Source organism: Azolla caroliniana, unplaced genomic scaffold, assembly GCF_043228905.1.
Source record: "Azolla caroliniana isolate FFs.n. ecotype wild unplaced genomic scaffold, voAzoCaro1.0.p SCAF_11, whole genome shotgun sequence".
Lineage (NCBI taxonomy): Eukaryota > Viridiplantae > Streptophyta > Polypodiopsida > Salviniales > Salviniaceae > Azolla > Azolla caroliniana.
The window spans coordinates 7,820,031-7,842,497 of NW_028230446.1; the positions used below are offsets into that span (position 1 = coordinate 7,820,031).

The following is a 22,467-nucleotide window of genomic DNA, read 5'->3' on the forward strand; positions in this document are numbered from 1 at the left end:
AGATCTAAGAGGAACGACAGGCAACAATGCGCCACCACTAAAGGAAGACAGCTCGAAGTGGGGAGATAGGTCGGTACTCGACATAGAAGCCTTCGTAAAGGAGGCATATGAGAGTTTAAAGGTGCAAGTCAAGGCCAAAGAGAAGCTTAGAATGGAGCCAAAACCGAGGCAATTGGTGATCGACAAAGAGGAGACCTCCCAACAAATGCAGACTAATGATGTGGCCAATACAAAGGCCCAAGTTTGGTACGACAATACCACAGGAGAAGGTGTGAAACAAGCCACCTTCTCGACTTACGGAGGAACGACGGTCAAGAGAAAGGCCGAAGACTCGAGAGCGGGAAATGTTGGTTTAAGAGTGGATGAGCATTTTGGAACACATGTTGTATCTGAAATATCGAGTGATGAAGGTGCAAGCATGAGGAAAGCTTGCGTGATCAAGGGATGTAAAGAGTGCGAGGTCGACATGATTGAGGGCGTAGCCACAAGGAACGACATCGAGTCACAGATGGTTATGGAAGAGTCCATGGCGGATGACCATGTCGAGACTTTCCCAACACTTGATCTAGAGACTTGGGTAGTTGCGTCCGAGAGCCAACATCAGACCCAAGAGAAGAAAGTGGTGGGGAAGCAAATATTGAAGACAATGTGAATAACAACATTGAGCGAAAGATGGCTATGGATGAGAAGATGGTGACCGATGGTGCCAAGGTTCTCCCCATAATTGTTCTTGAGACTTCGGCAGTTGTGCTCGATTGCCAACGTGAGACTGGAGAGACGGAAGGTGGCAACAGGAAATTGAAGGACCAAAACAGTGATGAGGACGACGAGATGAATGATCACAGACGAAGGATCCCTCCACACCGGTTCCGGAGACTTCGGCAGTTGTGTCCGAGAGCCAACATAAGACCGGAGAGATGGAAGGTGGATGCGAGGAGATGAGGGTCGAAGCCAGTGCATACAGAGGAACGGTGGCCAACGAGGCCAAAAACAAAGCTACAATAGAGTTTGATGAAGAGCTAGAGAGCGGCAAGAAAGGAAGAACCGGAATACAATCCGGATGGAAGATGACGCGGTTGGTATTCCGACCCAGACGGGAACTGATCAACCGGGCCCAACCCAACCAAAACCCGGACGGAAGCCGACCCCGATGGAAGTCGTTTGTCTGAGTCCGATTTGGCCAAATGCAAATACAGACGAAGGCCGACCAAGCGAGAAGTTGATTGGTCGAGACCGATTCAGACAGAAGTTGAGCCGACCTAACTGTAGGTTAAAGCAGACAAGCCGTGACACCCAGTCGAGGCTAGTGAGAATGACGAAAGGCACGCATGAGACGAGAAAGGCCGATCAAAGGAAGTTTGATGACCAAGGAGATGGTCAAGATGAAGGCGGCACATGTACGATGCATGAAGGGTTACGCTTAGGAGGAGCAAAAGGGGCTATGCCAAGTGGTCATGGCAATGCGAAGGGCGAGCGAATGATATGGTAGATCGGGTGGCGACGATGGTTCAAGTGGAAGAAATGCATGTGCTCAAAATGGGGGACAAATGCCAACGCAGGCGAGGCATAAGAAAGAAAGAAATCAAAGGCCAACCACCTTTGAGTCCACCACATCACTCTTTTCTTCTTGGCACATGCCAAAGGATGTGCGGTTTGGTGGGGGTGGATGTCGTGATGTTGCGTGTCCAATGGGAGAAATTGTGAAATAGTGTAGTTCCACTCACATTACACAAAAGATTATAAATATGAAAATTATCCTATGAAATAGTGTAGCTCCACGCACATTACACAAACGATTATAAATATGAAAATAATCCTAGGGCCTAGTGGCATTCGAGTGCATATAGATTTGAACCTTGCACCTCCGAGATAGAAGACATTTACCTTACCATTAGGACAACTACCAAGTACTTTAGATGTTATGTAAATTTCTTTTCATATTCAAAAGGCATGGGCCTCTGCGTTCGGATCATCCCAGTACTTGGGATATTGAAACGGCATGTCGTCGTCCAGTGTTGGAACGTGGGCTAGTGGTGTCAGAGGTCTTTCCTCCTCCTCCGTCAGAGGTCTTTCTTCCTTGGTGGGAGGTCTTTCTTCCTCTATGGGAGGTCTTTCTTCCTCTGTGGGAGGTCTTTCTTCCTAGGTGGGAGGTCTTTCCTCCGCTGCTTCGGGTGTCGGGGGTTGCTTAGACCTTGGTTGGTCTGTGGGTTCCAGCTCTGTCAATCTTGGTTCCGGTGTCGGTAAGGTATCTGATTCCTCGTCCGCCGGTCCATCTAGGGTGTCATGACTGCTATGGTAATTGGAATGAGCGCTATATTCGCCGTCTGAGTCCGATTCAAAGGCCGAAAACGGTTCTAAACCGCCTTCTCCTGCAGCTAATGCCTGTAGAAGGGATTCCGCTTCTCGAAGACTACTTAAGCTGCTTCCTTCGTCGGGGTGGAAATCTTGTTGCAAACGGAGTGATTCCTCGGCCACTCACTGGATCACTTTGGAAAATGATTGATCCGCACAAATCTCTTCCACTGCCTGCTGGAAGGCCTCTCACTTCCACAGTCGCTCGGCAAGTCTCCTTGCTCGATCCGTAACTGGTTCGTTCGTTGGTCTAGTCATCCATTCCTATTGTTGTTCGCTACGCTTATGCAGGAATCGTGGTCGCCAAAAACTGTGTTATTCCTAAGGGTCGGACAATAGCCTAACACAGGGTGTCTACGGAAGACACTTCACCAAAGGGTGTTACGGCGAGGTAACTTAGACTAACGATTGATCAGACCTTTATCAACTACTTAAGCAACATATCATGAATCTTAATACACGCGTAAGATAGAAAGTAATTAGCATAGAACGGTAATCAATACACAGAGATAAGACAATAGATCTTTATTAATTATCCATCTCCATTTACAATGTAACTGTGCCTTTTTATAGTTCACCAGCTCTGCATACAAAACAGTGCCAACCGGCACACTGATATGAACCGGTCCGGATCCGGATCGGCATACTGATTTTGGTCTATCCGTTCACTTCTCAAAATATACTTAATTACTAATTATTCTAATAACAGCTTCCGATAATTCCTGCCCTTTCACATTCTGGACTATCCTCCACTCCTTGCCGGCTGGCTAACAATTTCTTCTCTGTCGATGGGTTGGTTCTGTTGATCGTCAGCATGCAACACAACACAATTGAAAATGCTTGATCAGGAAACCACTCACTTTGATACCAAGTAAAGAAATGAGGAGGCAAGAGTTGTTGTAATGCAGCGGAAGATGAGTGTGTGTGTGTGTGTGTGTGTGTGTGTGTGTGTGTGTGTGTGTGTGTGTGTGTGTGAAGATAGAGTGAGAGAGAGAGAGCTCTTAAGACAGAGATAGAAAAGTTGTATATTAACCAAATTGCATCAAAGCATAAGACATCCAACAACAACTAAGTTACAAGGGGTTGGTATAAATACCAACTAAGCTAGGGCAAGTCCCCTTTCTACTATTTACAAAACTAGCTTGTCCATGAGCTAGTGTGAAACCTATCTATGGGAAGTTGAGTTCGATTCTCAACAGATGATGATGACAATGACGCAATAGGAGAAAGAAATAAATGATGATGATGATGATGACAACAACGACACAACGAGAAGGAGAAGGAAAAGGAAAGAGAAAGGAAGAAAGGAAGAAAAAGTTGAGAAAAAATAAGAGAAGCAGGAAGAAGAAACGAAGAAAAGCGAGGACAAACCGTGAGAAGAAAGAAGAAAAAGAGGAAAAGTGAAGAATAAGAAGAAGTTATCGATCATAGAGCAGTAATCCGATCGAGGGATTTTCGACCATCGAGAGAAGATCGATGGAGTTTCCGGTCCACGAGAGTTTTTTGGCATAAGCTTGTGGGTTCGACGTGCAATGCACTCTCTCACGGCATGCCAAGTGTTACTCGTATAAGTGTACGGGAGGGTTAGGTGTAATGTGGTGTGTAAGGTGTAATATGAAATGTGAATGTGTGAGTGTTAGGTGGGGTAAGTAGGTGTATCTACACCCATTCGGCTTTTTGTAATGATCACATCTTGTGCTATTTAAACCTCACCCATGGGGCATGGGAGAAAAAGGAAAAAAATATTGAAGTTACCCTCAAACCATGTTTGTCTCAATTCTCTCTCTCTCTCTCTCTCTCTCTCTCTCTCTCTCTCTCTCTCTCTCTCTCTCTCTCATTCTCTGTCTGTACATCTCTCTCTCCCCTCACATTAGAACCCCCTTGGGAGGGGGGTGGAGCTGATCTTGGCTCCACCCCCCACCCATAAACACTTCGTAATGAAGCACAAGGCCAATTCGATGGTCGTGAACACCTCGAAATTGAGCGCGGTGTGGCATGTTGATTCCGGAGCGTCAAATCATATGACGAGTCATGAGGAATGGTTCTCGTACTTGGAGAAACTGGAAAAGCAAGCAGTGATTGAAACGAGAGACGACACTCCGTATACCATCGAACATGTCGGTGAAGTTCCCCTCAGCCACGTCGGGAGAAAGGGAAACTCATGAACATGTTGCACGTCCCGACAATAACCAAGAACCTGGTGTCAGTCGGTCAGATCGTTGACTAGGGGATGCAAGTTCCATTCACGCACCTTGGGTGCTACATCGAAGAGGAAGGCCAAGTTATCGTGCAAGGGTGCCGTGAAGGGAGGATGTTCATCCTCGACACCAATCAAGCTGGAACCATGATGTTCGCGAAAGGATCGAAGCTCAAATCGGATCTCGACCTGTGGCACAAGCAGTTCGACCACGTTAACTTCCCACGGCTTCGTGCAATGTAGACGAAGAACATTATTTTCGGTTTGCAGAAATTTAGGGGCCGTAATGGCCAAGTCTACGAAGCTTGCCAACTCAGGAAGCAACACTGACTTCTATTCCCCAATGAGCGTAATCGTAGTCGAGACATCATTTTCAAAGAGTTTGCATCTTGGTACGCACCAGAGACGCTTCGATTCTGGTTCTGCTCGACCCGGAATCCGTCGAAATAGAGATAGAAGCCGAAGATCGGCTCATGCGCATGTTCGAAGAAACCCCGATTATGACAAGGCTTAGTGGGCCACAAGAACCTCCGAGCAATCAAAGCATGTCTTGGCCGAGTTCGAAGTTGGACAAAGGGAAGGCGAAAATGCCGGAGTATGAAGACGATCACTTTGACGGAAACGAATCGACTCACTCCCTCGATAGTGAGTTTGAAGGCCTTGACATCCAGACAAATGGAGCAAAGAAAGCTTTCGCATCTGCAAACGAGAAGCTCTGTCAATCCACCCGTGAAAAGAACCCTGTAAGCCGATTCGGCTACAACGATTATCTGGCGTACCATTACGCCATTATGATGAAGGTAGTGACAGTACGAGAGCGGGAAACCTTTTCCGAAGCCACGAAGGACTCCTGATGGATCGAAGCAATGAACGAGGAGATGCGTGCACTACACAAGAATGAGACATGGGATCTTGTTCCCCACTCACCGTACAAGAAGGCAGTCGGTTGTAAATGGATTTATAAGGTGAAGTATAACACTGACGACTTCGTAAACCACTACAAAGCTTGACTCGTAGCAAAACGATGCGCACAGACACATGGAGTCGACTACAAAGAGACATTTGCCCTGGTGGCAAAGATGACTACTGTGTGGACCGTGATCACACTCGCAACGACAAAAGGGTGGCACCTCCACCAAATGGACGTCAAGAACGCCTTTCTTCTAGGCGAATTAGCAGAGGAGGTGTACATGGTACAACCACCCGGCTTCGAATCCAGCATTCATCCGAAAGCCGTATGCCAACTCAAGAAGCCTCTCTACGGCCTCAAGCAAGCACCGCGTGCTTGGCATTCGAAGATTATGCAATATCTTCATCAAATCGGCTTTCGAATGTTGAAATCCGACAACTCCCTCTACGTACGAAAGGACTCTAGAAGCTCAATTGTCATCATCCTATACGTGGATGATCTGTTCATTGGAGGAGAAAGTTTAGTCGACATCAACAAGGTGAAATCCCTCCTCTCCAACAAATTCGAGATGACGGACATGAAGGAACTTCATTATTTCTTAGGCATCGAAGTAATTCGGATTCCAACCGGCATTATAATCTCTCAATGGCACTAAATTCTCAACTTATTATACAAGTTCGGGATGATAGAGTGCAAATCTGTGGCGACCCCTCTCGATCGAAACCTCGAACTAGATGCCGACTCCGGCACAGACTAGTGCGAGCCAACTCAATATCGCCAACTGATCGGGAGCCTCATCTATCTCACGATCATTCGACTCGACCTCAACTATCCGATCGGCCTCCTTAGCCAATTCATGCAAACTCCACGAGATATCCATTTCGATTGCGCTAAGCGAGTATTACAATACGTGAGCGGCAAAACGGCACAATGGATTACGGCATCCTCTATGCATCAGCCACACCAATTCGACTGGAAGGGTACACGGATGCCAACTTGGCCGGCTACAGAGCTGATCGACAATCGACCTCCGGATTTGTCTTCTCACTCGGTAACTGAGCAATATCTTGGAGTAGTAAGAAGCAGTCTATCATCGCACTTTCGAGTACGGAGGTTGAATATAGGGGCACAACCGTAGTTGCATGTGAAGTCGTCTAGCTCAAGAGTATTTTGAAGGATCTTGGCGTTCCCATCAAGGATCCAACTCCCATTTACTGTGACAACATGAGCAGTATATATCTGGCTCAGAACCCGGTGTTCCACGCACACAAAAAGCATATCGAAGTGCACTACCACTTCATTCGAGAGCGTGTTCAGGCCGGAGATGTCGATCTTCTACACATCAACATGAATCTTCAAATAGCCGACATCTTCACCAAGGCCCTATGAGCCGACAAGCTTCGGCAATTCATATCAGACCTTGGATTGAAGATCCTTGACTTGCCAAGCTTGAGGGGGAGTACAAGCGAGAACCGGATACCATCCGAACCAGGTACGAGCCGAAGAGGAGACCGGAGATTGTCCGAACCGGATACCAGCCGAAACAGACATCAATCGAAAGGAACCAGCCCGAGTTGAGCTTGAGGGGGTGTGTTGAGAATCAAGCTCAACATAGTGGAACGTGTGAACACACCTTTTGAGAATCTATCATTACTCAAAGGTCAAGAGTCACACCACTACTCTACACATTAACTATGTGTCATAGAATCATATTCTATGACACATAACTAATGAGTTACATATTCCCCATGACTATGAGTCTCCACATTCCCAAGAGAGAATGGTCGTTGTAGTTAGTTAATGAAGAGAGAAGGTGACTATATATAAAGCACCCTCCTCATACTTCATATTAAGTCGGTTGTGACTCCTTGTAATGCTACATTTTGTATTTGCTATTTTACTTGTGAATATACATCTTCTTCTTGAGTATTTCATTTCTCTAGCTTATCTATATTGTGTTTCTCTTCTCTTCTCTCTTTTCTCTCACACATAAACACATCTCTTCCGCTACACAAGAATCATATCCGATTCTTTACAGTTTTTTATCCTAATCTCTTGTTCCAAGCCTAACTACACAAGAGTGAGAGGGGAAAGGAGAGAAACATGTCACACCTTTTGGCTAGTCGAACCATTCGACTCTTTGTGCGCTCAATTCACTCGAGCATTCGAATCCTTAGAGTGTTCGGCCCTTAGGAGCTTTCAACTCCCTGAGCTTTTGACTCTTAGGAGATTTTGACTTTCCGAGCTTTCAACTCTTCAGAGCATTCAATTCTTAGGAGCTTTCAACTCTATCAGTTATCGACTCCAAGATATTTTGACTCTAACGATCTTTCGACTCGTGGGAGCCTTTGACACGTAGGAGCTTTCAATTCCCACGATCTTTCAACTCATGGGAAGCCATCGACTCGTAGGAGCTTTCTACTCCACGTTCTTTCGACTCATGGGAGCTTTTGACTCCGAGTCTTCAAGTCCCGTACATCCAAACTCTCCAAGTCCTTGTGTCCTCCGTAGTCCAAGACCCCCATGATCTCGCTCAGGTATCACACACACGCGCCTTAACGCGACACCATTGGACGATCTCTAGAAATAAAATTCTTCAAGCTTTCTACATGGTCATCCATTTACAATGCCCTTCTTCAGAGTATACAACAAGCATCTAGGACCTTGGGCCCAATTGGACACAAGTCCAGTTGTGCTTGTTTGATCATAAAGTTTATAAGTCAAACATATGAGGCTATTTGTGCAATTTCACTACCCCTTTTTACTCATTCTTAATATGCCACCATAGAAGAGTAGTATACTTTAAATAAAAAAATCAAGGTGAAAAACAATCAATCAAAAAACAAATTGTCAATAAGAAATCAAAAAAAGTGAGTAGGTAGATCACAAAGTAGAGAGAGAGAGAGAGAGCAAAAAGACAGAGAGACAAAAAGTGGAGGAAGCTCAAGGTAGCTTTGATCTCGACCCACACCAAAGTGCATCGACTTCTGTCCTTTGCTAAAGAGTCACAAGATTCTCTTCTCTAACGATCTCAAGAACCTCTCACATACATAGGTAAACCTTCCTACTTCCCTTCTTTGTGGGAGGAAGTAGGGCAATAGATAATGAGGTCAACAGTGATATGATTATGATGTAATCAAGATGACATGATCCATCTTCTTCACATCTATGATGATAACTTGTTTTCATTTTATACCAAGATTATTGTAAGCTTCATGGTTTGGTGATTCCACTTTGAAGGTGACGAAATATTTGATAGTGACATTATCATTCAATTTGTAAGAAAGGTATAGAATCTAGATCCCTAGATGCAATAGGGAGTTTTTGTATTTGCATTCCCATATTTTTAATCAACAAGAATTAAGGGAAAACGAAAACAATTTGATTTGGTTGTGCTTGCTTGTTAATTGACATTTTGATGCCCCTTTTCCCTAACATTTATTTAAGTAATCATATTACCGAATGATGGTGGTTCACTATCCAATGTGCATGTTCAATTTTCCATGATTTTGGTCCTGTTTTGCCCAAACACAACTAGTATAGCAGAAGAGAGAAAAGTTTAAGCAACACAGCTAGAAAAGGGGAAAGGATAATAAAAATCCAAAACAAGGAACAAAGGGTTGGCGATTTTATTGTTGGGTGTAGAGGAAGGGCCAAACATTTTCTCACCCACAATACATTTCTAGATTTTGTTTCTTTATGTAAGTAGCAAATTTTCTGGTTATAATTTTATAAAACAAGCATTTTGTTCTCATACTGTTTTTGGGTACATTAGAGTTGCACGTTAGCCTCAAATAGGGCACATGAAGACAACAAACATTTGAAGAGTGAGCAAGTCTATGTAATGCTTCCAATGTTTAAATTTTTTGGTAATACAACTTTTTTCTGCAAATGATGAAGAAACACAAGAAACGGTTTGTAATGTCTAACACAAGAAATGAAGTGGTATACAAGCTGTGCATCCCGAAACAGGGCTTTAACTAAGTTGAACAAATATATAAAACATTTGTCAAAACAAAACGAAGTATTATACATTGAGAAGAAAAAAAGAAGGGAGGGGTAGGATGAAGAGGGAGGGCGTGGGAGCTATTTCTTCTCAGTGGTAGTCGATAGGAGCCGGCGCCTCCTTCAAGGGTCTGCCGAGATGATGAATATCCTATATAACAAGAAGAGAATCAAAGATTAAAATCGAGGATAAAATACCACGAGTATCAGCTAGATAGATATGACCACATGGCCCCCATTTGTGGTGTTCCTCCTAAGGTTGTTATGCATGCATGCATACATACATAAACTCAATCATACCTCCTAAGGTTGTTATGCATGCATGCATACATACATAAACTCAATCATAAAGTCATTCACATGCTAACCAGCCTATCCTTTAGAAATTGTGACTCAATTCTCAAACTACTAATTAACCATCCACATTTGCTACTGCCTATCCTTGGCCTTTCCATTATTGACTTCTAATTCAGGTAATGAGTGTGTCAAATATGAGGGTGTGTCATGAGAATATGGCAGTTAGATTGCAAAGCAATTTCTAAAAGCCACAATAACAAGCTCTCTAACACATCTTACTACCTTCCCCACCCCTCCTGCATTTTAATCAATTCGTCCTTCTGAAAGTCACATGGTTTTGATAGCTCTTGTCAATTCTTCATTCATGTACTAACTCCTCCCATCGATCCATTTGCAGAATTATTAAAAGCAATATCAACACCACATGGTGCTTTCACGAGTAATCTCTTGCCTTTATTTTTGTATTAGAGTGTGTTCGTGTTGGGGCAATATGGATAAACAAATACAGCAAGATAAGCGATAAATGCTGACATTTCCTATATAGCCTACCTAGTTACACATTCACATAGAAATAAGAGTGATTCCCAAAGTAAATAATATTATTACGCATAAACACATCATAGACATGAGGAGAGAGGCAGACCGCCGCATAATGGTTGACATCTCGGTGATGGGCCTCATCAGCTCTCACAACTTCCACAACATCCCGAATAGTGGAGCCTGCAGGAAGGCGCCAGTAGTCGATGGCAATGGCTGGGGCAGGCACATTCGGTAGATGCCCCACATCTATCTCATGAAGATATTGAGTATACGAATGAATAGCCTCCTCTTCTAGATATCCGACGATGCGATGCGCTAGGTGGGGTGATACGAGGTAGAGTAGGAAGTAAACATTGAAGAAAACGCCTTGCACAGTGAACACAAGGGCTCGTTCATACCAGACTGGCTTCGCCACTTCCATGAAGGTCATCAAATGCATGCGTTCATTCTCAGCCTCCTCTAGGAGGGCTTTGATCCACCCTCCACTATGCTCGAATTTCCGGAGGGACCGCAGGTGCAGAAGCATCCCACCTACCATCCCTGGAACCGCAGCCACTGTTTCTAACATCATTGCTCTGCATCCATACCTCTTCTGAGAATAATAATAAAACAAACAAACATACTAGCCAGATGAGCGGTTTTTTTAAATATTGGAATACAACATATAATAATAATATATACATTGCATTCATTCATTCATTCATTCATTCATTGCAAAATGAATGGCAAAACCATTCATTCATTCAATTCAATTCATTCAAAGGCCCCTCCATTTATTTGATCGTACAAAAAAAACTGATCTAATATTTCTCATGCATGCAACAGTTCGATTCCATGCTCATCAATGTTTTAAAAACGAGAGGGGTTCAGGAGATTCGTATTCGTCTTCAACTCCATTCCATAGTTCCATCGCTCTTTATTCATGGCAATTTATAGTAAAAAAAACGGTTGGTTTGGTTTGAATGGTACCTGGAAGAAGATGTCTGTTGGCCACCGCATTGCTTTTACGATCCAATATGCAAACTTGTCTGTAGCTGTCTCAGTAGGGTGATGTCGTGTCAGATCGATCTTGGTGTTGGAAGTGTACGCCTCCCAGGGCTAAAAATGGAGCGTTCAAAAACAACACAGACAGAGAAAAAGAGATTATTGTTTTTAAAAAAAATGCCATCAGGTGTCAAGCAATTATCGTATCATGGACAGACAACACATAGTCCACCATACCATTCTTTCATTCATAAACACATGAGAGATGCATGCATACACAAATAATTGTGACATAGATTTGGAGCCTGGAGGGATCCATACATACATACCATGAAGGATCTCCATGGCCACACTGATCCATCTTCTCTGAGGAGAGGTTTAGTAGAAATGTTCCAATAACTGGAAAGCACAGGAGGAGTCTCCTGTTGTGAGAATCCAGAGTTCCTCTTTTGGGGGGACACTCCATCTTTCTCCGTAGTGCTGTTGTTATTCACAGGAGCAGAGGCGCTCCAGGATCTAGCAGAGAGAGGATAGGACGACAGAGATGGAAGAAAGGAGGAATGGTATGAAGGAGAAGGTGAAGGAGAAGAGAATCCATGGTGAAGGGGCGATGGGGAATGGAGAGGGCGAGCGATGACGGAGAAAAGGCGACGACGACTACCATCTCCGCCCAAGCGACGGAGACGGAGACTAAAACGAAGGAGAGAAGAAGACATACTTTCTCTATTCGCTGTATATACGTATGTATGTATACTTTACTTACTTACTTACTTACTGCGGCGGCTCTAGCCTCACTGCCCTGCCTGCCTCTATGTTATGTTATGTTATGTTATGTTATGTTATGTTATGTGGGTAGGACAACCAAACTCCTAAGCTCTGTGCGCGCGCGCGCGTGTGTGTGTGTGTGTGTGTGTGTGTGTGTGTGTGTGTGTTTGTGTGTGTGTGTGTGAGAGAGAGAGAGAGAGAGAGAACAGATGGATAGATGGAGATTAGAAGGGGCACACTTCTACTCCTACACTAATCAATGTATATATATGTGTGTGTGTGTGTGTGGTGTGTGTGTCTGAGAGAGAGAGAGAGAGGCCAAGAGCTCCCCCTATGGAAGGGGAAGGGGAAGGCGAGGAAGTTTCCTTCGCACCTTCCACTTTCGAAGAAAAGCAAAAAGAAGAAGAAGAAGAAAAGAGTGGTAGTCGTATTCGGACTTTGTCTACATATATAATACATACATATTGATATAATATATATATATATATATATATATATATGTTACTATGTATGTATGTGTGTGTGTGTGTGTGTGTATGTATATATGTATGTGTGTGTGTGTATGTAAATAGTCATCGCATCAAAACCAATGTGCTTTGTTTTCTCTTCATTACCACTTGTGTGGGAGGTCGTAGCTAGCTAAATGTATGTATGTGAGCATATGCCTCTAAAATCCTAGTTTTCCTCTCAAATCACCTTCCAATAGTAGTTGGGACTCGAGGGAGCCATGTCGTTGTCTTCTTCTTTCAATGCTTCATATCCTTGCAACCCTTACATGCTACTGTATAGATTAAGCATTATTTATGTTGGCATTCCTTTTTTCCATGTTTTATGAAGTTCAAGCATGATTTACACTACCCTTCCTTTGTTCAATGTCTCATTGGGACACTACCAACAATGTAGTTTATGTTTATAATGCAAAATAGTGGAGAAGCTTTTGCATTGTATTTTAGTTACTTTTCTTGGCATGCAACGTGACAAAAAACCAATTTCACATGTCTCGCTTGTGGACCAACACAAAGGTAGAGAGAGATAGACGTTTAAAGGATAGAAGGAATTATGACATGGGAAGACGATAAGCTAGAAGAGAGAATGTACATAAATTCCTTACACTATATAGGATAATAGCCTCCAAACTATGAGTATCCATCGTATAATATCGATTTTGGAGTGGCAAGATTAAACCATGAGTGTAAAGTGAGAGCAGGAATCAAAAAGAGATTGAAAACACTCATGCAATGCCAAATGCCATATTGTGTAGGGTGCTATATGAACTCTTATTTATAGTTTTGGTTAATCCCTCTAAATATTACAACTTGTTGCTTTATACAAGTGATAACTCACAACCCTCAACATATATTAGCCTTCGCCTAGACAACCACAATCTCCTGATTAAAGGAGAATGGACCCCAAGCTGAAAATAATGGAGAACATTGTTCCAATGTCACCAAAAACTTAACCGCGATTATAAAGAAGGCAAAATGAATACTAATAGAATACCTTATATCAATGCCCAAATTTAGATTACCTCTACATTGGCTTGCACATGCTTATATTGCTTTAAAAACACCCAATCCCCAATGAATGTGGCTTGTACATGCTTATACCACTTTAAAGGCATCGAGATCCCTATGTCTTTCCATATTATTTTATAATATTACCGTATCGCATATTATTTTATAATATTACCATATCGGTTAGTATCATACTTGTATTATATGGATTCTAATGCAACCTAATTTCTTAGGCTAACAATGATTGTACATAAGTTACGGTAAAGACACAACTCTATATCCTATTAGAAGAAGAATATAGGCAACACACTCGAAACAACCACTCTTTAGTGAAGAGCTTGATTGGATTTTCTTGGGTAGATTAATCGCAACATACTTGAAATTACATCCCATCATCATGGTTGGAATAAGACAACATACTTCAAATCACAATTATAACTATTAATGGTTGTGTTATGACAATCTTGTGTTTATATAAACAACCTAGTAATTGAACCTATCACCTCATACATTCTCTATAAATCAAGCAATGTTGTGTTTCAGTTGAAGAAAGATGATAGTGATGAAGTGAATGCATAGCTGCATGGTTTGCACAATGTCTTGCTTTACATATTATTGATCGATATAATTAAATTTTGTATTGAACTTCCAACGTCTACTACTATAGGGATGTTCACATGTGCTACATTTGTACTTTGTCATATTACCCTTGCTCACTAGATAAGTATTTAGAATTCTCAAAATTTTACGACAATCTCTTTCAATTGCTACAGTTCGCTAGATGTTATTTGGGCCTGTGATGATCTACAAATCCACATTTTGCTTGGGAAGCTGATATCTTCTAGCAAAGATAATTGCAGCTAGCGAGGATCCCACAACAGCACACAAGTCTTATCAAAATGTAGAAACACTGCATGTGAAGAAGGAATGGAGGAGTACCTAATTGCCAATCACATTTAATGGATTGATTATTTTAAATGTATGCCTGAGTTATTTCACTTAGTATTTCTTTTTGGTGTTCCTATATATCCGAACATCTAATGAAACCTACAAAATGAGTTTCCAATTACCATGAAAATAGGTGCATAGCCTGGTTTTACAGGGTCGGTGGATCTATTGACACTTATGATCAGTACCTAGAGTAACTGATGCATCAACTTTGCAACAATGCTATTAATAACCCACCAATTCCAAATCATTAAAGATGCATTACGAATTGAAGGTATTTTGATTCACAAGAATTCCAGTGTATCCTCCATTCAGCAACATATATCGACCACCTCTTTTCAATTTCCAATCTCAGTACATGTATGTATATCGTACTTCTAATTCGTATTATCTTGAATCAAATTATGGCATTCCTCAATCATCTACTACCACTCAAAACCCTGAAACATAACAGATGGTAGTTGGATTTCTCTTGTATATAGATCTCGTAGGATGTAATGCTGAGCAAACAAGTAGAATAGATAATCAGGATTACCTTTTGATACCTGTAGATGAATATACCTCAAAAAAGAGAAAGAATTTGAGTGTTTGTTACAAAAGATCGAGTTAAAAGGTGAGGTGACAACAGTCTCAAATCAATGGACAATGGAATCCCTTACCCCAAAACGTGATCACAAATCCTTATGAGAGCTTATGAATGATTATAGAAATTTTGAACTGCCTCAAATCAAACTTTCTCATCCGCATCTAAATCTTCTAGACTAATATTCTGACCTCTTTGACCTTTGTCATTAACCACAGAATAATGTCGGCGTTCTTTTCCTCCAGGTTTAGAAGAGGCATTACCATACCAAATCATTCCTAGAATAGCTAGCATCATGCCTAAAACAACCTGTAAATTCATGCCTTCCCTCCCAAACAAGAAGAAACCCAAGATTAGAACTAACACAGTCTTCATGTGGCCGAGCACCTGAAAAGTGACTGCTGTGAACCTCCCGATACAAATGAATTGGCTTAAGTTTGTGCCAACCGCGATGATACAAGATAGAATAATAAAAAACTGAAAAAAAACAAACCCACCAAAGCATTTTCCATCAGTTATTTTCAGTTTAAAATCCACCTTTTCACATTCATACTTTGCATAGAAGAAATGTTTTCTCACCACTGAAGATGTGCTGAATTCATATTGAGTTACTTTCTTTTCTGTGAGCCAAAAATCGACTATGGGCCCCGCTAGAAGTAGAGATGTGGCTTGGACGGGTGCAGTGTGAGCTAAAAGATCGAAGGAGCCAAGAGAATACTTTTTCTGGAGAGAATGAACATACTGCACAAGAAAGAGAAAGAAATATATACAAATGAGACACAATCATTACAAAACCATGCCTGGCACAGAAGAATGAGCAAATTATTTATGAAAAGCATTGTTCGTAAGCACCCACAGTAACAAATAATATGTTGTAACCAAAATAACAATTCACACAATGTCTTCTTCATGTTAAGATAATAAGTCTTGAGTTGTGTAGTAGTACTTAGCCTAGTAAGATATTGAGCTTACCATTAGATCCTGAATTCAATAAACCATACCATAACAAAATATATGTAATGGGATGTTGGGTCTGTGTCATATACAATTGGACATGCATGGATAGCGTTCCTGATGCCAAAGGTTTGCTTCAGAGTGTATCAACATTCAGGATAGAAATTGTGCACATGAGATAATATAATTTTTGGATAGCCAACATGTCCCATGGCTATATGTGCTCCAAGAACAAGGTATAACAAGTTTGTGCTAAATATGCATAGCACATGGCAAGTTAAAGTTACACTTCATACATGTTGTCACAAGTTGTCAGATATAGCCTTCCTAAACAAGATTAATACTTGGGAAAAAAAGACCCTCTTCCAACATTAAAAGAGTAATAATAATAGGTGAACATACTATCTTTCAATTGTCTTAGTATTGCATTTTTTTAACTCAGATTGAAAACTACCTTCATGGGTTAAGGTGTAGGATCAGTACATTTTCATTGCCCTAATTGACTTTATCACCATAACAAAAGGAACTAATGCACTTGAGTATTAATGATTATGGATTCCCCAGAATTGCAGCTACCTGATCATTACGACCTGTAAGTCTTGAAAACTAAAATGGACAATGCAGACAACTTTCTGCTAGGGAAAGATAGCAATGCTGCTACCTCGAAAGAAGATCTTCTATTTATAAACAACCATGCCTCACACCTAACTTAATGAGGGGATTGCACTCAATATAAGAGAAACTCCAATATATAGTTCTACTAACAATTAGACACATTCAGGATGGCCATTCAACTAGGTACCTACATTGAGAAAAAATGATAAATCTAATGGGAATCCAAGAATAGATCCGGTTAAACAATTTTACTGGAGACTTGAGAGTATTTCCTGTTACATACAATCACCCATCAAAGGTGCAAGAATAGATTTCATTTGCCCAAGCATTAAGATTGATATGATACATTACTGATTGATCTGGGTTCATCATTTGAAAAAATATATTTAGCCTAAAGCCACCTTTAAGAAAATTAACATCCAACCTTCTAGAAGTTCTTTCATCTGTCAGTAGTGTTGCATTCTGAGAAAGCATTGCAATAAATATAAGAGATCCTGATTTTTATTGTCCTAAATTCCCAACAATGAACCTTCGGAAAAGTATATCATGTGAAATCTAAACTCTAATCTAGAGTGGATCTGGTGGTAGAACGACTTAAGTTGTGAATGTTCCACCCACTGAAGGTGCAAGAATAGATTTATTTTCCAGAGTTTTCAGACTGCGATAGATCAAATTTCTTTTAATATATGAACATCATCATGAGAACATATGATCTATCTCACATTTCTCACTAGAATTAAAGGGAAAACGAGAATATTAACTCACATATTGCTGCAAAGCAGTGCTCCAGACAGCTATGATGGCTGCAATAAATCCTTTAGTATTCACACTGATATCAGTGACTGTACAGATGGCAACTCCGAGCAGCACGAGGATGATACTCAACTTGGTATCTCGGGAGTACCGAATCTTATCAAAAAGAACCTCCAAGAAGCATGAGACAGGGATCATACTGAGTTTTGCAATCTGTCGATATTACCAGAAATTATGAGAAACAAAAATGGCCAGTAAATTGATTTAAAACAAGATTTGGACAAGCACTCTAGCATAAATTATGAGGCAAACTAATGTTTGGTTAGCAAATTGAATTCAGAAACAAGATTTCGTGAATTAATTCTACCATAGTTAACCAGGAAAACCAAAATTTTGATGCAAATTGGTCAAGCCACCCAAGATTTAGGCAATCACTCCTATGCTTCTATGCTTAATTACCTGATAAAAACCGACAGAATTCCACATGAGGCTGACATTCATCCCAACGATAGAGAAATTTGCGCACAGAGCAAATTTAGCAAGTTCAAGGAGCGGTAAATGGGTGCCTTGGATATAGCCCATCCACCGAAGAAAGAGGGTCATGATTGTAGTCATGCCAAAATGCATCCCTGTCAATGTGGTGGCTGCAAACAAACAGAGCTACACTATTAGGGTTCTGATCTAGGATTTTGCTTTCGGGGTTATGATATTTTGAGGTTTCTCATTAGGTTTCTGTTTTCCGGTCCATATTTTGCTTTTAGGTTGTGCTTTTTTTGGGTTTTTCTGTTAAGAGTATCCATGTTAAGGGTCGTCCCTTTAGGTCTCCCTTTTAAGGTTATGACTTCTGAGATCTATTGTTAGGTTTTTCTTTCATGTTTGGGGTTTTGTGGGATTATGATTTAGGGTTTTCTTGGTAGGGTTGTTCTTGTTCGGGTTTCTTTTTCAGTGATTTCATTGGTAGGGTTTTTCAATAAGGGATTTAAATGAGGTGTTTGAATTTAGGGTTTTCATTCTTGAGTTTAGATTTGTAGGTTATTTGCCACTTGGGAATTCAATTTAGGTCTTCCCCGTTTTGGCGGAAAAGGAGGAAGAAGAAGAGATGGTGTGGATCCAAGCGTAGAGATAGATAGATAGATAGATCTTACCAAAACTGAAGCCATGGACAGCCATGAGCTGTTTATTGACCATGATGATACCCACAGATGTGCTAACGTTGAACATCCAAGCTGCCACATCGAGGGCAGCCTTCCGATCTGCCTTACTACTGCTACTGCTACTGCTACTGCTACTGCTACTGCTGGGGGCCATAGCAGCCCCAGGCACGGAGACAGAAGAAAGAGACACAGAGACACAGAGACAGAGGCGTAGAAGAAGTTCTTCTTGGGTTAAAGAAAGAAAAGAGAACACAAAAGACTAACTATCCCTCCTCCTCCTCCTCCTCCTCTCAGGCTTCAGCCTTCCTTCACAACAACAACAACAACAACAACACACACATATACACACATACATAATATGTATGTATGTAAATATAATACATTATGTATGTATGTATGTATGTATACATATATATATACATATGTACATATAACATACATATATATTACCCACACTATCTATGTTTTGTCTGTTTTCAAGGGAGACAATGAATGATATGAATGATATGAGTGAGGAGAGGAGAGGAGCTCCATTCTCTCTCATTCCATTCATTTTCAAATCAGTGCACTATGTATAACAACCCCCCCCCCCCCCCCCCCCCTCTCTCTCTCTCTCATGAGGACTTCTTTTTCCTCTTTACGTTTTCTCTCGGAAAGCACAAAGACCACACTAGAATAATCTTGTGATCCTGTTTTTGCTCCTCTCTCTCTTTTTGTCTTTCACATCCAACTTGCTCTCTCTGCTTCTCTCTGCGTCTCTACTCTCACGTCTACATTCATGCTTCGAAATTTGTGTTTATGTCCTTGTGCTTTGACCTATTGATCGACTTTTATTGCTATTGATGTTATCCCAAGTCTCATGATAACGAAGTTTGAGCATGGGTCAAAAATGTGCCCTTCACACAACCAATCCTACGGATCCTTCTCTTCTTTAATGGATGTAGATTTGAGATCATGTCCCAACTACACAAAGAATGACTCGGATGAGGAGGCATTACATATATACATGCACACCACTTGTTTAGCTTCTTATTTGGAAATGTGTCGATGGATTAACATGTACACGCCTAATAATAGGTTACAAAAAGTGTGATGGTGCTAATGCTAATCCCACATTTGTGATGGAGAAAGATGAGAAAGTTGTGAGGGTTGAAAGCAAAGTTCTTGCATTCGAAAGAGCCATTTCCACATACTAGCAAAGAAATCTACATTATCGTCCTTTTCTATTTGCACCGTCATAAATATAAATCAATCAATCAAATGGAAGTCGCATCCTTCGTTTGTTTTGGTTGTTCTTCATATGATTGATTGATTAGAGAGGAAATCTAATGTGTGCTTTTGTGTGTATGAAATGTAGGGTGCCAAAACAAATTTCCTCCACCCTGGTAAGTGATTAATAATTGAAGTGATTTCTGTTCTTATTGTGGGAATCTATCCTTAGTCTCAAGTTAGAACCATGTACTACTTGCTAAAGCAAAATGTCAAAACATACCTTTACACACTACATAAGAGACTTCAAACTTCCTTGCCATCAATCAAACTATCTCTTATATAGTCATGAGTCATAATTGTTTATATAGTCATGGCACAATAGTAAAACTATTGCTTTATCCCGTAAAGTTGTGATCAGAAGTCTTTGATAATGGATATTTATTATAAAGTAAATAAATCACGTTTCTTGTTTCAAATCATCATGCACACTAATAGTTATTCATGCAAATAGTGTGGTCCTCAAATTTATGGCATTCTAAACCGCTTTCCACAACCCGATAGTTGAAAACAAAACCATTTAAACAAAATCTTGGTATTGTGTGATGGTCGAGAGGATGTTGAAGATGATAGAGAAGGATGGGAGGAGGGCACAAGGGATTAATGACAAGTCTTAAACCGTTCCTATCTACTCAAAGACATAAAAATTGTCATCCCTTTAGGTTGGATTCTCATGCTCTCAACAACACCAACAAATATAACATGATCTCGTAGAAGCATATGTTAAGATGGGAAGTTTGTTAAAAGCATGGATGATGATGAGGCAAGCCTTAGGTGTAAACAACTAAAGGAGGCTTAGATATTAACAAGGTTAAGATAATTACAAGATGTTTTGCTATTCCCTGAAATTGCCCAATATTTTTTATTTTCCCAATTCTCAAGATAGACCATAGAAAGTGAACAAAAAAGACATGAAGTGATAATATAATTGTTGAAATACCACATATATTTGTTTACATTGGGGGTTTATGCAAAGACATTCGGGGGATAGGATTGTAACGAAATGAAGGCAAGAGTGATTGCAATGCAGCGGAAGATGATTGAGAGAGTGTGTGTATGTGTGTGGCAACAGAGGGAGAGAGAGAGAGAGAGAGAGAGAGAGAGAGAGAGAGAGAGAGAGAGAGAGAGAGAGAGAGAGAGAGAGAGAGAGAGAGAGAGAGAGAGAGAGCTCTTGAGACAGAGATAGAAAAGCTAAACTGTGTATTAACCAAAGATACATCAAAACATAAAATGTCCAATAGTAACTAAGTTACAAGGGGTTGGTTTAAATATCAACTGAGCTAGGGCAAGTGCCCTTTCTACTATTTACAAAACTAGTATGGTATGTCCATGAGCTAGTGTGAAGCCTATCTATGGGAAGTTGAGTTCGATTCTCAACACGCCCCTTCGAACACAACTTCCATCTGTCGAAAAGTTGTTTCAGTCTTCGGAGTACTTCGATTTAAGGAATCGGATTCCAACTTGCTTTACGCTTCTAATTGCGTGTTGCATAGTTTATTCGTGTTGCGTATGCTGCGTACTCCCCCTCAAGCTTGACAATGTAGATGTCATGAGACCAAGGTCCGATGCAAATTGCCTGAGCTTGTCGACTCCTAAGGCCTTCGTAAATATATCAGCAACTTCGAGGTGCGTACTAGTATGTTGTAGATCGATCTCGCCAGCCTGTACGTGCTCGCGGATGAACTGGTAATGCACTTCGATATGTTTCGTTCATGCGTGGAATACGGAGTTCCGCGCCAAGTAGATACTGCTCATGTTGTCGCAGTAGAGACGAATTGGATCCTTTATGGGAAAGCCCAGATCCTTTAGTATGCATTTAAGCCATACGGCTTCGCATGTGGCGACTGTTGTGCCCCTATATTCGGCTTCCGTGTTCAACAATGCGATTGTTGGTTGTTTCTTGCTGCTCCAAGAGATTGCTCCACTGCAGAGGGAGAAGAAAAATCCGAAGGTGGATCGTCTATCCGCTTTATAGCTTGCCCAGTCCGCATCATTGTACCCTTCGAGTCGAATAGTCGTGTTCAACTTATACATGATGCCGTAAGCCATTGTCGTACTAACATACCGTAGTATCCTCTTAGCACAATCAAGATGAAGGTTTCGCGGATTCTGCATGAATTGGCTAAGTAGGCCGACCGAATAATTGAGGTCGGGTCGCGTAATGGTTAGATAGATCAAACTACCGATCAATTGTCGATACTAAGTCGACTCGCTCTCAGCGGTTCCGGATGGGCATCAATCTTTAGGTTACGATCGAGAGGGGTAGACACAGGCTTGCACTTGGTCATTCCGAACTTGTAGAGTAAGTTGAGGACATAGTGCCGTTGTGAGATCATTATCCCGACTGGTGTCCGAATTACTTCAATGCCTAGGAAGTAATGGAGTTCGTGCAGGTCTTTCATTTCGAATCTTCCGGAGAGAAGTGTTTTGACTTTGTTGATCTCGGCAAGATCCTTTCCTCCGATGACCAAGTCATCCACGTATAGGATGATGATGATCGGGCTATCCAACTCATTTCGGATGTACAGAGAGGTGTCAGATTTTGACATCCAAAATCTGACTTGGTGAAGATATTGCGTGATCTTCGAGTGCCAAACACGCGGTGCTTGTTTGAGGCCGTAGAGTGG

At 41.3% G+C, this 22,467-nt stretch overlaps 2 protein-coding genes across 2 annotated transcripts; both read right to left on the bottom strand.

The window, feature by feature from the left end:
* Positions 1-9,297: 9,297 nt before the first annotated feature.
* On the bottom strand, positions 9,298-12,016 carry LOC147857690 (ubiquinol oxidase 2, mitochondrial-like). The gene is made up of 4 exons (XM_087327692.1): positions 11,615-12,016; positions 11,271-11,399; positions 10,405-10,893; positions 9,298-9,615 (listed from the first exon to the last, which is right to left on the bottom strand). Exons 1-4 carry the CDS (start codon positions 11,999-12,001, stop codon positions 9,556-9,558), a joined length of 1,065 nt encoding a protein of 354 aa, XP_087183818.1. The 5' UTR covers positions 12,002-12,016; the 3' UTR covers positions 9,298-9,555.
* A 3,014-nt stretch (positions 12,017-15,030) lies between these two features.
* On the bottom strand, positions 15,031-18,729 carry LOC147857691 (UDP-rhamnose/UDP-galactose transporter 4-like). Its single transcript, XM_087327322.1, has 5 exons — positions 18,563-18,729; positions 17,877-18,061; positions 17,430-17,630; positions 15,675-15,836; positions 15,031-15,572 (listed from the first exon to the last, which is right to left on the bottom strand). Exons 1-5 carry the CDS (start codon positions 18,723-18,725, stop codon positions 15,240-15,242), a joined length of 1,044 nt encoding a protein of 347 aa, XP_087183448.1. The 5' UTR covers positions 18,726-18,729; the 3' UTR covers positions 15,031-15,239.
* Positions 18,730-22,467: the final 3,738 nt, after the last annotated feature.

Coding starts and splice junctions, on each gene's coding strand:
- LOC147857691 (XM_087327322.1), bottom strand. CDS start 18,725: ATGGCCCCCAGCAGTAGCAGTAGCAGTAGCAGTAGCAGTAGCAGTAGT. Junction 18,062..18,562: donor TGTCCATGGCTTCAGTTTTG/GTAAGATCTATC, acceptor GTTTGTTTGCAG/CCACCACATTGACAGGGATG. Junction 15,573..15,674: donor AATTCAGCACATCTTCAGTG/GTGAGAAAACAT, acceptor GTTTTTTTTCAG/TTTTTTATTATTCTATCTTG.
- LOC147857690 (XM_087327692.1), bottom strand. CDS start 12,001: ATGTCTTCTTCTCTCCTTCGTTTTAGTCTCCGTCTCCGTCGCTTGGGC. Junction 10,894..11,270: donor CAACAGACATCTTCTTCCAG/GTACCATTCAAA, acceptor TATTATTCTCAG/AAGAGGTATGGATGCAGAGC. Junction 9,616..10,404: donor ATGTCAACCATTATGCGGCG/GTCTGCCTCTCT, acceptor CTTGTTATATAG/GATATTCATCATCTCGGCAG.